The following is a 14007-nucleotide window of genomic DNA, read 5'->3' on the forward strand; positions in this document are numbered from 1 at the left end:
CCCACCCTGTGTGTTTTCCCGTAGTATCACGTGTATTTCCACAGCGGCATCGGGGAAGGGGGTGGCCGATGAATAAGACCCCGTCCCCAGCAGGACTGGTTGGAGGGCTGAACTTTGAGGACTCAGATGCCTGTTTATCCTGCCCACGCCCAAGAGATAGGGGGAAGAGACACTCCCAAAATGTGTTTTTCATTTTTCTGTGATAAATGGGGCTTCTAATTAGTCTTGGAACTAATTAGAATTAATTAGGTGTCTAATTAATATTTAGGGAGGATGTTCCTAAGGTTGTGTAGCCTGATCTCAAGTGAAACAAGACTTGATTTCCCTGCTTGTCTGTGTACCGAGTCGTAGGTACAGACCCATCCTGACTTGGCTGTCTCTCCGCTTCCATCCGCCATGACACCCGAGGGCCTTCCCTCTTCCTGTTTCCTACTCTCCTCTCTTCCTGGTTTCTGAGAAGAATATCCCACTGTGATTCTGACAGGTTTTCTTTCCCCTCTATCATCTAGAAAAACCCTCTTTCTCCAAGAGTCCTTTGTCACGTTTTAGAGGCCGCTGGAGCCCGCCTCAGGAATGTTCCCGCATTCTGCCATTGACGGAGGAGTCCCCGGGCTTTCTTTTTATTTCAGATTGGTTTAAACTGAGTTCACTGCGAGGCCCGTAAAGAACTAAGTGGTTGATGCTTAGCAGATGGTCATAAGGCAAGGGCCAGAACTTTTTCCAAGTTTAAAACGTTTGGCTTTTACAGACTTATTCATCATAAAACCTAAAATTATACACATAGCTAACTTATTCCAATCCAGATATTTCTGTCTGTGTTTTGGGATTGTATTCGTAATTATAAGTTGAGCTGAGCAAACGGTCAGTTTGGGTTTACCGATGAAAGATCCGATAGAAAATTTGGCCCTCGAGCCCAGTAATTATTGTTTTTAAAGACGTCGTGAGATTTTTCTCTAGCCTAGACCTTGGTCTGGTGTGGAGGAGGGAAGCAAGAAGGACTTAAAACTATAATTAGCCCTTTTTCCAGTAAGACAAGGATCGTGCTCTACGTTGCTTCTTTTTGCCACGTTCTCGGTCAGGGGTGTTGGATGTTTTTGAAACTATTTTGGCACACTTGTATTTTTTAATGGAGTGTTGTCCTTTTCTATGCACAGGACCCTGTCACTTCCTTTAATCTGGGAAGGCCTTCACAGTGAACTCGCAATCCCTGAGCCTATTTCGTCGTCACAGAGACCTGCAGAGCTAAAGGATTAGCTAGAGTTCTTCAGCCATGAGCAACGGACATGCGCCATGGCCGAGACACCTGTCCTAAGGCCGGGGAGGGGGTTCCAACCAGGGTCAGCTTGGAGGCTGCGAGTCCACAGGGCCCGTGTGTGAGTGTGAGCACCTCCGCCTCTGCCCTCAGTCACACTCCAGGGAGGGTCCCGTGCTTGCTGGACAGACAGGATGTCTGGGCTGAGGGTCCCGCCGTATTCCAAGCAACGGACAGATCTCATTCCTCAAAGGAAACTGGGTTCTTGAGCTTCCTACCAGGGCCCAGAGCATGGGATTTACCTTAGATCTGGGAACCCTGTAGCCAAGAGACTATCGGGAGTGATGAGTGATGCATAACAGAGGGAAAGTGGGCATTTCTCTGAGGGGCCCAGGCTGGGGCAGTCATGACGAGGCCAGAGGGAGAGAAAGAAAAAGCACCCAGTATGGACACGCAAAGGGACTTTCCACAGAAAGGAGAGCCACCAGAGCACCAGACGTGACAGACAGAGTGCAGAGGATCGTGTCAGAATGGATGGCCTCTCAGGAAAGCTTAGCACCCGTGAGGAGTGGGCGAGGCTGGCTCGGGGAGCGGGAGGATCTCCTGGCAGTTACTGCTGGAAGTCCAAGCCCGTAGAGAGCCCTGGGCTGCACTTCGTGCAAACAAATGCTAAGCCACTTTTCACTCTGTGGCTGTCTTGTTCCTCATATGGGGGCTGGGGGACAGAAAATAAGCAAGCCCCTGCTTTCTCAGCTGGGGCAGCAAATCAACAATGTCAAGTGCTAGAGTTTTCTCCCACTCTGGTGGACAGTTAAAACACTAGTCAGTTTGTGCTTGTGGTTCTTTTTGTGATGATCACACCTTATCTAATGCCTCTGGTCGTGTGTTTGGTCAGAAGCAGAGGCCTTAATGGCCAGCGCTCTAGATGTTGCCTGCCAGCTCCACCACCGACCAGTTGGTGACCTTGGGAAAGGGACCCCACTGTCTTGGGCTTCAGCTTTCTTGTTGGGAAGCCAGGGCTAATGACAGTACCTGCCCAGCATAAGACTGTGGTGAGGATGTCATCGGGTAATACAAGGACAGTGACTTGAACACTTCCGGTCAGGGCCTGCTGGGAATCGGAGCTGGCATCATTTAAAACCATGAATGCCCAGGAGAAGATTTTGAATATGGGATAGTAATGATCTAACAACGATCAGAGTTTTGCTGCTTGACTTTCGATCCGTCGCACCCACTGCCTTTTCCTTTCGGCCTATAAACATATTCAGACTCTCCCTTCCTAAAGACAGCCTCCTTCTGTGCTTGGCCAATGCCCCCCCTTCCCTCCTTCCTGTTATTCCAGGAGCCCATGCTGGTTGTCTCCACCGCTCACCTCTCTCCGTTCCCGGCCTCCCATGACCACCTGGCCTCCCGTTCCCTGAAGCCGCGCTTCCCCAAGGCACCCGGACCTCCTAACTGCCATACCGGCAACTCTCTTTGCTTCTAGCCCGGACTCACTGTGGTGTTTTGCTCAGTGGGCCTCCACCGCCCTCAGAGCGTCTCCCTCTTTCCAGAAAGCCCTCCTGAGTCCCAGTGGCACACGATCCTCCTTTCCGGTTCTCTCTGAGGACTTCTTCTGAATCTTTTTCTTTTTTGTTGGCCAGCTCCTCTTCCCTACACACACTTGAACCCTTGCTGCTCCCGGGCTTCCTGTCGCTTTGCGCATTCTCTGCAGATAAGCTCTAGTCCCGACCCCCCCACCCCCCACCCCCCACCCCCCCCCCCCCGCCGAGTTGGCAATACTTACCGGAAGTCATGGTTCGAGCCTCGACCGCTCTCCTGGGTTGAGGTGCTCCCTCTCGTACCTCCCCCTGGCACCTCTGACTCAAGTCTAACCTCTCCAGGTCCAGCTTTCAATCTCCCTCTCTGGGGAGCGGACCCCCACGTCCCCCCAGGCGCCCAAGCCAGAGCACCGCAGGCCACTCTCGCCCCTTCTTGCCGTCCCCACAGGGCCCCGACTGCTAGCCAAGCCCCACCTTTGCGTCCTCGTGAATTCTGCCCCTTCCCATCCTTCCTGCTTCTCCACCCCCACACTGTTCATTGCTTTCCCTGCCTCTAGACTTTCCAAACTCCTGACTCTAATCCATCCTCCACACTCTCAGTGCCACACTGTCATAATCCCACAGGGTGAGGTGAGGCGTCCTGCCGCCATCATGGCCTGATTCCTGCTTGTCCATCCACCCCCCGGTCTGAGCCCCCGGCAGTCACTACCAGCCCTCGTCGGTTCCAGGAGTATCTCTTGGTGTTCTAAGACCCAACTCAACCTGTCAAATGGATAGAGCTTTCCCTGACCTCTTTCAGGGGATTCATCTTGTTCTCCCCAGGACTCCCACGCCCTTGGGTCTCACTGTTGTTGAACCCCGTGCTTTCCTTCTGTCTCTTCCCACGACCAAGCCAGGTGTTTGCGAGGGCAGCAAAGACCACTCTTCCTTCAGATACTTCTCCCTCACTCCTGGCACAACCGATCTGCGAATTACTAGACTTTATTTTCCGAGATGATTCCGTACCATATTGCTCTGCTCATCATTATGTGTTATTTTCTCTTTCCTTCAGCTCTTTGACGTCGATGAGGACGGCTACATATCAGAGGAAGAGTTTACCACCATTTTGCAGGCTGCCCTCGGGGTGCCCGACCTGGATGTTTCTGGTCTCTTCAAGGAGATAGCCCAGGGGGATTCTGTGTCCTACGGTGAGTAGGCAGTCTGGTTTCTACGTTAGTTGACTAGGAGGGGAACCAGACTACGCATAGACCCTCACGCAGGAGTGTGGTTTCCCTCCCCTAATAGAATCAACCATAGAAATAGCAGGAATGCTGATGACAACAGCAGCAGTAGCAGTAGTGGGGTAAGAGAAGCTAATTACTGAGAACTTACACGCTGAGTACTCTTCTAACATTTTTAAATAAATCTTTACAGCAAGTTTGTTTAATCAGCACATTTAATATTATTTTATTGAATTTATGGAATTTGACTTATCATCAGCTAGAGAATGTCAGAGCCAGGATCCAGAAACCAAGAGTCACTGTGGTCAAGCAAAACGGAGCAAGTGAACTAGAATGTTTGTAACTCCACTAGAGGGGGACAGACTGGGACACCAACAGTCACTACAGCGGCAAACCTGTCTGTCACCATGTTTGTCGTTAGCAGCTTAAGTAAGCTTTCACGTAGGCTCGTTTTCTCCTGCCCCTTGGATAGCACCCCTGTGAGGTCAGGACCATCATGGCAGACGAAGACCCCATGGCCAAATGGCAGGTCTGTGCGTCAGGGATCAAGCTTTCTCCAGTTGGCTTGCTTGGTCCACACGTCAGTTTCCATGTATTTCCTGGTACAGTCGTTGAGAAAAACCACACCTGAGTGGAGACGCCTAGCTGACTGTTTCCCTGTCTTAGCTCTGATGTGGTCATTCATGTCAGGTTGGCTTCTCTTCCCCCAGCCTTTGCCCTCACCCCCTCCCATAGGCTGTCGGGGGATTCCTCTGGAACGCCTCTTTCCTCATGGTGTTCAGAGAGTTTTCGCTGTTAACTTTCATGGAATGGGGGAATTAGATCACACACTTTTCTTACTCTCTGTTGTTTTTTTGGTTTTTTGTTATGTTTTGTTTTGTTGTTTTTTTGTTTTTACTATCATTCTGCATGCCCTTTATTCTATTTGAGGTAATTAAATGCCTAGGGCACTTACTCTCCTGAGTTCATGGAAGGAAGGAAGGAAGGAAGGAAGGAAGAGGAAAGGAGGGGAGGAGAAAGAAAATGGGAAGTACACACTGAGAGAAAACGCAAGAGTCATAAACCCCATGTGTACTAATTCTCTGTCCATTTTCCTTTCACAAGTAAGACTCTTTATTGATCTGAGCTGCCAAATATGGAACACTTATTTGAAGTGACTGTTTCAAATAATGTGGAAGTTACACCACAAATGATTTGTTAGGGAGGCATAACTTTACCTGTTGATTATAACAAATTTTTAGGGAAATCTGCTTTGTTTTTTGGAATTCAATCTTTTAGTTTTAGAATACACACGGTATCTCCCTTTCCCCAATATCATGCCAGTTTCCTTTTTCGCAGCAATGCTTAGAGGTGTGTAAGTAAGATTTTATGAAAGAATAACTATTGAAATGTGTCAGAATATGACCATCTAAATTGTTTTCCTTCTCAATTTTCCATTTAGATAAATTAATTGATTTCCACAATTCCACACATTAGCCAATTCACAGCACTTCTTCTGGAAATGAGTTACCTTTTTTTGGAAATGAATTACTTCTTAATGCCACTGACATCCCAAAAAAGACAGAGACCTTGATCTTTTGAACAGATCCCAAGTCTTGAAAGACAGACTTTGGTTTCAGCAGATCAACTCTCATGTGTCATTTCCACAAAAGTCCTCTGTCTGTGCTTCCATCACTGAAACAGACTCATGCAGGTGAACCTTTATTTTGGATGTTAAGAAAAAAATATCTAAAGACCATGTTTGTAGCTTGCCTGATTTGGAAACATAAAATGGTCTTTGAATGCAAAATTACGTTGCAGTTGCAAAGAATGATTCGGACTCAGTCCAATGGCTTCCTTATTACTGAGACCTACTTCTGTCTTGAAGAGTTGTTAGTGTAACATGCTGTGAAGTAGACTCTGGGTTATCAGAGGATTTAAAAAAAAATAAATAGAAATAGATCATGGGGTTAAAAATCCTTTTATAAAGAGAGCCAAATAGGTTGCGGATTCAAAGTCTAGGCTCCTTTTGCTGTATAAGCTCAATAAAGTTTTCTCCATCCAAACAGAAGAGGAGAGAGGGATTTCAGAGTGGAGGGGAGCAGCACGTTTCAGAAACTCCAAGGTATTGGAGGCTCGACATTCAAACTCTGCTGGTTAACTTAGTTAGCCTTCTATAGCTCTACCCTAGTTCCTAAACCTAGAACACCCAAGACAGAAAGGGGCCCACCACTCCACATTCCCGTGATATGATCATTATATATTGTATGTTTTACTTGCCTTTATTGCTCAGAAGTCAGGGCTCAGCTTTTCAAGACTGTGTATTTGTATACCAGTATGAAGGGTGAAAATAGTTTTAAAAACCAGTACAAAAAAGTCACAGGCAATAGCATTTTTAAACATTTTGTATTATAAAAACTGGTAACCATTCAGTAAACTAAATGAAACATAAACACAGAGGGTAACAGGCTTTCATAAAGCAAGCAGTTGTGTTATACTCCTGCTCAGGTCAAGAAATAGAGCTTTTCAAGAACTCTGGACGCCCCCGGGCTCCCTTTCCCAGCGACAGCCCCTTCCTCTCTCCTACAGGGAGGCATGGCTGATCTGACTTTAAAAAGAATACTGTCCCTTGCTTACTTTTCAGCACATCACCGCAAAGTCTTTAAGTATTGTATGTTCGTTTTGCCTGAGTTTTTGAACTTCACAGAAGGGACTCCCATAGTGTATGTTGTTTGGTTTTGGGCTGTTTTCACTCAACATTATGGCTTTAAGGTGTATCCATAGTGTTACAACACAGCTGTTCCTTCCTCTTCATTGCTATAAAGCCCTTATGTCCCATGAACATGCTACAAGTCTCCATTTCCGCTGTTGACAGACACCTGAGTGGTTTCATTTCTCACCTGTCATAAGTAACTGTGGCTGTGAACTTTCCTGGGCATGTCCCCCAGTCACAGCGGGCACACATTTCTCTAGGTTATACACTTTGGAATAGAATGTACGGGTCATGGAGTATGTGAGTCCTCAGCTTTTCTAGATAATGGAAAAGTCATCTTGCAAAGTGGCTGCACAGTTTCTAAGAGTGGAGTGAGAAGATTTGGCGATAATTGTATTATTAAGGTCATATATGAATCTGTCTCATGTCAAAAGAAGATTCACCTCTGTTTATTCGAGTTTGTTTGTTTTTCCCTCCCTTTCAGAGGAATTTAAAAGTTTTGCCCTAAAGCATCCAGAATACGCTAAAATATTTACAACCTACCTAGACCTCCAGACATGCCATGTGTTTTCATTACCGAAGGACGTCCCACCAACTCCCTTGTTCGCCAGCAATAAAGTCAGCCCCGAAAATCATGACGAGAGCCCCTCAGACAAAAAAGATGACTGAAAGCAAATATTCACAAGAAGGGAAGGATTTTTCCTTGAAATTGCGAAGGCATTTGTTGATAGTGTTTTCAAAGTGATTTCTGAGTAATGGTGTTTAAAATGAAGAGCTTTTTTAAAAAAAAATAAAAATGGTAGCTTTTCTTATTAAAACGCTTTTATCCACGTATGTGTATTATTAAGTAATATTCCCTTTCTTTTATGTTCTCTTGTGTTGTACCAAGGGGTTTCCTGGTGACAATGATGTTTTTATGGATTTTCCAGTTTAATTTGCAAATGCAAATGAATGAAATGATCTCATTTATTTACTGATGAACATTAATCAATGCTGCAGAGAGTTTTAAAAAGTACGAACGCTCTTTAATCTACTTCCCTCTGAGGACATAAGTGGGAGTGTTATCTCGAACCCCTTCCCATTCCGGAAATAGGAACGCTGCAGGATCTTATGCCTCTAACTTCCCAGATGCATTCTTTCATTTCTAGTTCAGTTTCTTGGATCACGGAATATGACGGATTGGAAGGGAGAGCTCCCGTTAATTCGATGAGACTTCTTAGAACTCATGTCCTCTTAATTGCAGATTTCCTTACCCACCTGCGAAGGAAATCATATCGTTCTACAGTTTAGATCTTTGTGTTAAAGAGCAAGGCTCTGGCCAAAGGCTAAGTGGGAATTGCCTTATTGCAGGTAACCATGACTGCCTGCCTGGTGAGAACATGAATCACTTGCCACGAAGTTTAGTTTGAGGAGGGGTAATTCAGAATGCAGGGCTTCCCGAGGAAGGTGAAGCAACAGCTTAACCCCCTGGCAAGAAGCCAGGCAGTGACCCCTTTCCTTCAGGTGACACAGTAATCTCCCCCAAGTGCCGTTTTTATTGGATGTCACGCATCATACCTATTGTTAATGTCACCCGCATTTGAAATTTTGGGAACAGAGTATCAATTTATATAATGCGATGTACAAAAAAGAATAGTTGGTTCATTTCCGAATTCTGTCATTGAATTCGGTCTCCTTGTATTGGTGGTGTTTCTGAATTTATTGCCGATTTACCCCCAAACTCATTTTTTAAAGCCATTTGTGAAGCAGAGGGGGGACTCGTCACAAGGGGTGAGCCATCATTTCAAACTAGTTTTACACATTAAGCTATGAGTGTTCTAATTTAATGAATGAATTTGGATGTTAAATGTGTTATCCTTCCGTGTACAGGGCTGTTTGCTTTTTCTCTGTCTTAAAGCTGTGTAGACAGAATATTGAATGAGCTGAAAACAGTTGCTTCAGTAATTAGAAAAATACCTCTTGATAGTAGTGTCTGCATATGCAGTGAGAAGGATGTACTACTCAGGTACCCTGATTGCTTTTTATCATAGAAAAGCCACACATTACTCCTGTGACTTATGAAAAAGTAGCATTCTAAACCAAAAGTTTTCTATGAGGCTCTTGAAAACGATCCCTTTGTTTTACTGTCTTAAAATAATATCTTATGCTCTTGAAGTCCACTTCTGCCAATGTAATATTCCTATTTTATTATGTTACTTGAATAAACAAACTTGCTACATAAAATTCTTGGCAATTAAAAAATTCTGTTTTTGCCATTTTGTCTCAAAGGTAATATTACCTTTTTAATATCATGGTTTGAACGTGTTTGCATATTTATGACTGTGATTCATCATTTTTGTTTGCATTTAAGCTTTATGAAATGTCAGGCATGATATGACTGTAATGAAAAACTCAAATTTTAGCCAAAGTTGTAATAGTTAGTATCCTTAAGGCAGCTGACTTTCAGCTGGTGGGGCGTGTGTGATAACACAGTCAAAATCATCAAGGTCCCTGTAGCTCAGGCCTCTCCTTTAGGTTTCCTTCCAAGAGGCTTTTTTCTCCTTTAATTAGGAATCAAATTTCATTAAATCAGGTCAGTACACTATGGTTTCCTCTCATCGCTTAAAAAAAAAATAGGTTACTCTTTGAAATGAGAAATACTAGATCCTAAGTCCTATACACCATAAAAATTTCAATCAGAACAGTCCTGTTGCAGAGTAATGACGTGCTACATGCTTATGGACCCAACGGCTAGCATTATGTGTATTTCATACTCCTCTGCCATTGTTTCTAGAGTTTTGGAAGGCTGGCTATGACCGCTAGCAGTGGTCTCCCTTTTAGAATTCAGGTGGGCTGCCGTCTGCGGGAACACTGGCTCCCAGACTGGGAAACTCTCCCCTTCACACTACTGCAAATGCAAGGTGGGAAGTTGGCACTCCAGGCAGGGTGGACAGGCGGGCTCCCTACCAGAAAAATCCTTGTGTAGGGGCGCCTGTAGGGTGGCTCAGTCGGTTAAACTTCCGCCTCTTGATCTTGGCTCGGGTCATGATCTCAGGGTCGTGAGATTGAGCCCCGGGTTGGGTTCCGTATTCGGCACAGTTTGCTTAAGATTTTCCTTCTCCCTCTCCCCCTCCCCCCATGTGCTCTCTCTCCCTCTCTATAAAATAAAATAAAATAATAAAAATTTTTTTCAATCCTTGTGCGTTTGTTTATATTTAGCAATCGCCAAAGAGGATTATAAAAAATCCTGAGTCAGAAACCATTCCCTAGGAAAGGAGACATAGTTAGAGTCTCCCCTGCCCCGGGGCCATTTCTGATCTCTTAGATAAAGTTCCATTTTTTTGTTGTTGAAATGTTATACGAGGGGGTAAGTCGGCGCTGCTTGTGATCTGATAGAGGTGAAAGCCCACAGAGTTCTTGATCCAGTATATAGCTCGCAGACTTGAGCAAAACGGTCATACCCCCCAGACCTCGTGTCCCTTCTGGCCCTTTTTATGTAGAGCTTGTTTCCAGGTGATCCATAAACCTCTTGAGTGTGTGTGTGTGTTGGGGGGGAACGTGCTCTAACAAGTGTCTCCCCTACACTGGGATGCCAGCTTGCTATTTTTTCTAACATGGGAACCTCAGCACGTTCTTCTCATGCTGATGAAAGAGTCTGTGTGCAATAGAAAAGATAACAAAGAAAAGAACAAACAAAAGAATCGTGGTTACTTCTACTGCCCCAAATCTACAATTACTAACTTTTTGCAATGTTTCATTGCACCCTTTTTTCTAGACACTCTTACATTATCAAGATAACGATATGCCTGTTACTTTATGCTCTGCTTGTTCACCTTTTACGAGGTCATTAAAAGGTCCCATAAAGGTACATTTTACACTGTCCCTAATATTCCATCAGATAGCTAGAAGATAATACGTGTGTGATATTCTCCTCAGACTGAACATGAGAGTTTGGTTTTCATTTGGGGATATTACAAAGATCCGACTCAGTACTCCATAATGGTTCATAATGAGAAATAGTTTGTCGATGGACTTATTTATGATTTCCAAATTCTAAAACGAAGATTTCACTAAAGATATTATAATTATTAAATTTCATCTTAAGCTAATTTTATTGCAGGAAAACAATTGATATTGTTATCCCAGATTACATAGAGTTTGGTCATTTTGACGTCATGTAGGGGTTCACAAGTTCATGTCTTTCAAAGGTAAGTACGGGGGTATCTGGGTGTCTCAGTGGGTTAAGCAGCCTACTCTTGATCTCAACTCAGGTCGTGATCTCAGGGTCATGGGATCAAGCCCCACTTGGGCTCTGTGCTGGGTGTGGAGGCTGCTTAAGAGTCTCTCTTTCCCTGTCGTTTTGCCCCCACTCCCCAAAAGGTAAGTACATTTCATCTTTTAAAAAATATTTATTTTTCCCTTTGCAAAAGTAACAGACTTACTAATTATTGTAATAAGTAATAACAACAATGGCCACCAGTCTGGAGTGCTTACCATGTATTAGGCATTGTGCTAAACGATTTACAAGTATAATTCATTTAAAGACTTAATGAAATATTGGTACTGAACAAAATTTAGAGCAATCTTTAAGTCACTCATTTAATGGCAGAGCTTGGAATTAAAACTGATTTTGTCGGACTACGAAGGCCATGATTCTAATCACTTACATATAGCATCACCGTTGCCATATCTATGGAATTTATAGATTAGTATCTGCTATATACATTTTCCTCCTTGTGGGTCCTAGATACCAAATTTTGACTGAGTACTTAAAGGGAAGAGCGACAGAGGTGGTTCCAAATGGCTCTGGGCAATGGTTGATATTGGAAAAGATGGGTAAACTGAAGCCCACGATAGGGCAGCTGAAAATCCAGAAACCTTCCCATATGAATAATCCAAGTTGCTGTAAATCAATGGAGAGGTCAACTTCAGGATCCTATGGTCATCTTTTCCTTTGTGGATAGTGAAGGAGCATGGGTGCTTTCCTTCTTATGGGTCCCTCTGTTGTGGGTCACTTTTTAGTCATGTCTCTGCTCTCAGAACAATGTTACATGACCAGTAAGGTCACGTTGGAGGGAACTGAAGACCAAGTCAAAATAAGAATACCTTCATCCTCGTTGTTCTGGAGGCTCCCCTTTGCTGTTCTCCTCACTTATACCTTTGCCCTCCTATAAATTCCCTTGCCAGACCGAGAGCACCATGATTGTCCCAAAGCATAAACCAATTACCACTTCTCCGGTAAATGTTTTCAAAAGCCGCCCATTGCAGTTTGGACACAATCCCAAATATTCAACATGGCCCTCAAGGCCCTACATGGTCTGGCCTCCCTTCTCTGGAGGTCTAGATCTTGACCGTCTTCTGTCTCTCCCTCACTGAAACCCTACTACCCGCTCTTTCCTTTCCTCAAACTGACTAAAATCCCTTCCAGCCTTAGGGGTCTGTGTAACTGGTTTTCTTTCTAGTTACAAGGCTGCTCACCTGCCTTTTTTTTTTTTCACCCAGATTAAAACAAAACAAAACAAAAAAAGCTTCATTGAGATAATTCACACATACAATTCACCCACTTAAAGTGTGCGATGCAGTGCTTTTTTCTATGTTCCCAGACTCGTGCTGTCATCACATCTGATTTTTAAAATAAATTCAGATTCCAAATCAAACATCATGTCCTCAAACAGGAATCCCCCACTGCCTGATCAAAACAGCCCATCCTGTCTCAGACATTCTCAGTCCATTACCCTTGTGACTGGGCTTTACACCCCTGGGAAATTATTTGTTTATATATTTATTATCTGTTACCCCTACCACTTCGGAGGCGCACCCAACATGGAGCAAACACTATTTGGTGAATGAACAATGATAATGTTAGGTTTTCTTGACTGTGCCTCGCATCGCATGAGAGCAAAGATCATCTTTCCAACAAAGTTGAAAACCTGTCATTATGACATCCCTAACATTCATGGAGAAATGGGCTGGGAGAGGTTCTGTCACTTAGGCCAGAGTTATATAACTGGCGAGTACCAGGGCTGGAATTCAAACCCAAGGCTGTCTGGCTTTGAATGAGGGGACTTCTGATTAGGCGAGGTAACTTGAACCCATAAAATAACGAAAGGATATTATATGACAGGTTTCAGTTTCCAGAAACATGGATACTAGATATGGCCACAAAACCCATAGAATGCTGAGCAAAATGTCACAAACATTTGAAATGTTAGCTGAGCATGCAAAACACCAAGGGAAACCATCCCTGGGCAAAAATGAAAAGAGAGTTGGAAACTGGAACTGAATGAAGGCATAAAAGTTCTAAGGGACACGTGGATTATTTGTTTGTCTCAGTAACAAAGGGGCTCAGTATTTTACAGCTCTATAAGGCAAAGCACAAGGTTTTTGTTTGAGGTGGGGATCTGGGACCGAGATCTCCAGGGAGAAAAACAGACATAGGAAGGGCTATGCTCTCGGGAAAAGAGTAAACCAGAAACATTCAACTTCTGGCAAAGGACGACGGAGAAAATGTTTCTGTCTTGGCCTGGATTCTAGGCTGGGGTTGAAAAGCCTTCTCTCTGATCTTTTTAAAAAAATGTTTTCATATCTGTTCTTTTCAATGTTTTAGAACTCATGTTATAGCCCAGCCAATGGTGTGTCTTGGTGAAGAGTCTCATGGGTTCTTGTAAAGAGAACGAGTGTTCAGCAATTGCTGGGTGTAATGTTCCATGAATATAAGTCAGACCCGGCTCGTGGATCACTCAAGAAGTCCTCTTCTACCTTACTAGTTTTGTATCCCTTTCTTCTAGCAGTTATTGGGAAGAGGGCTATGGAAATCTCCAACGATGTAGTTTTATCAACTGTCATTTGTCTGCAGCTTTGCCATTTGGCTCATAATCGTTTTTGATTGTTACGTCGTTTTGATTAACTGACCCTTTTGTCGTGATGAGTATTTATTTCTTCCAGTAATACCACTTGTCCTGTTATTAAGCAACTGCTCAGCCTTGCCAGCTTTCTTACACTAGTGTTTGCCTGCTTTATCTCTTCCCTTCCTTGCTCCTTTTAACCCATCTGTGTCTTTATACTCACAATGCATCTCTTAAATGACTATTTTGTGATCCATTCGGCTCTTCCTTTTTATCTTGTCTGGCAATTCCTGCCTTTTCATTGGAGCATTTGGTCTACTTCTAGTTAACGTAGTTATTGATATGATTGGATGTGAGTCTACGTCTTGCTTTTTGTTTTCTATGTTCCATATGTTTTTTGATCTTTTCTCCTTTCTGACTTCTTCTGAACTAATTTTTTTTTTTTTTTAGTATTTGTCACTTGGTGTTTTCTTTTGGC

General features: G+C 43.8%; 1 protein-coding gene across 1 annotated transcript in view; it reads left to right on the forward strand.

Moving 5' to 3' along the window:
• Nucleotides 1-9880, forward strand: part of LPCAT2 (lysophosphatidylcholine acyltransferase 2) — a 67548-nt gene extending 57668 nt beyond the window's left edge. The window contains exons 13-14 of the mRNA XM_004744201.3: nt 3845-3980; nt 7190-9880. Of these exons, the coding sequence (XP_004744258.1) occupies nt 3845-3980; nt 7190-7374 (321 nt within the window). The 3' untranslated portion in view covers nt 7375-9880. The remainder of the gene's footprint in view (nt 1-3844; nt 3981-7189) is intronic.
• Nucleotides 9881-14007: the final 4127 nt, after the last annotated feature.

The sequence above is a fragment of the Mustela putorius genome, unplaced genomic scaffold, assembly GCF_011764305.1.
Source record: "Mustela putorius furo isolate JIRA1106 unplaced genomic scaffold, ASM1176430v1.1 tig00000174_pilon_pilon_pilon, whole genome shotgun sequence".
In the NCBI taxonomy this organism is placed as follows: Eukaryota; Metazoa; Chordata; class Mammalia; order Carnivora; family Mustelidae; genus Mustela; species Mustela putorius.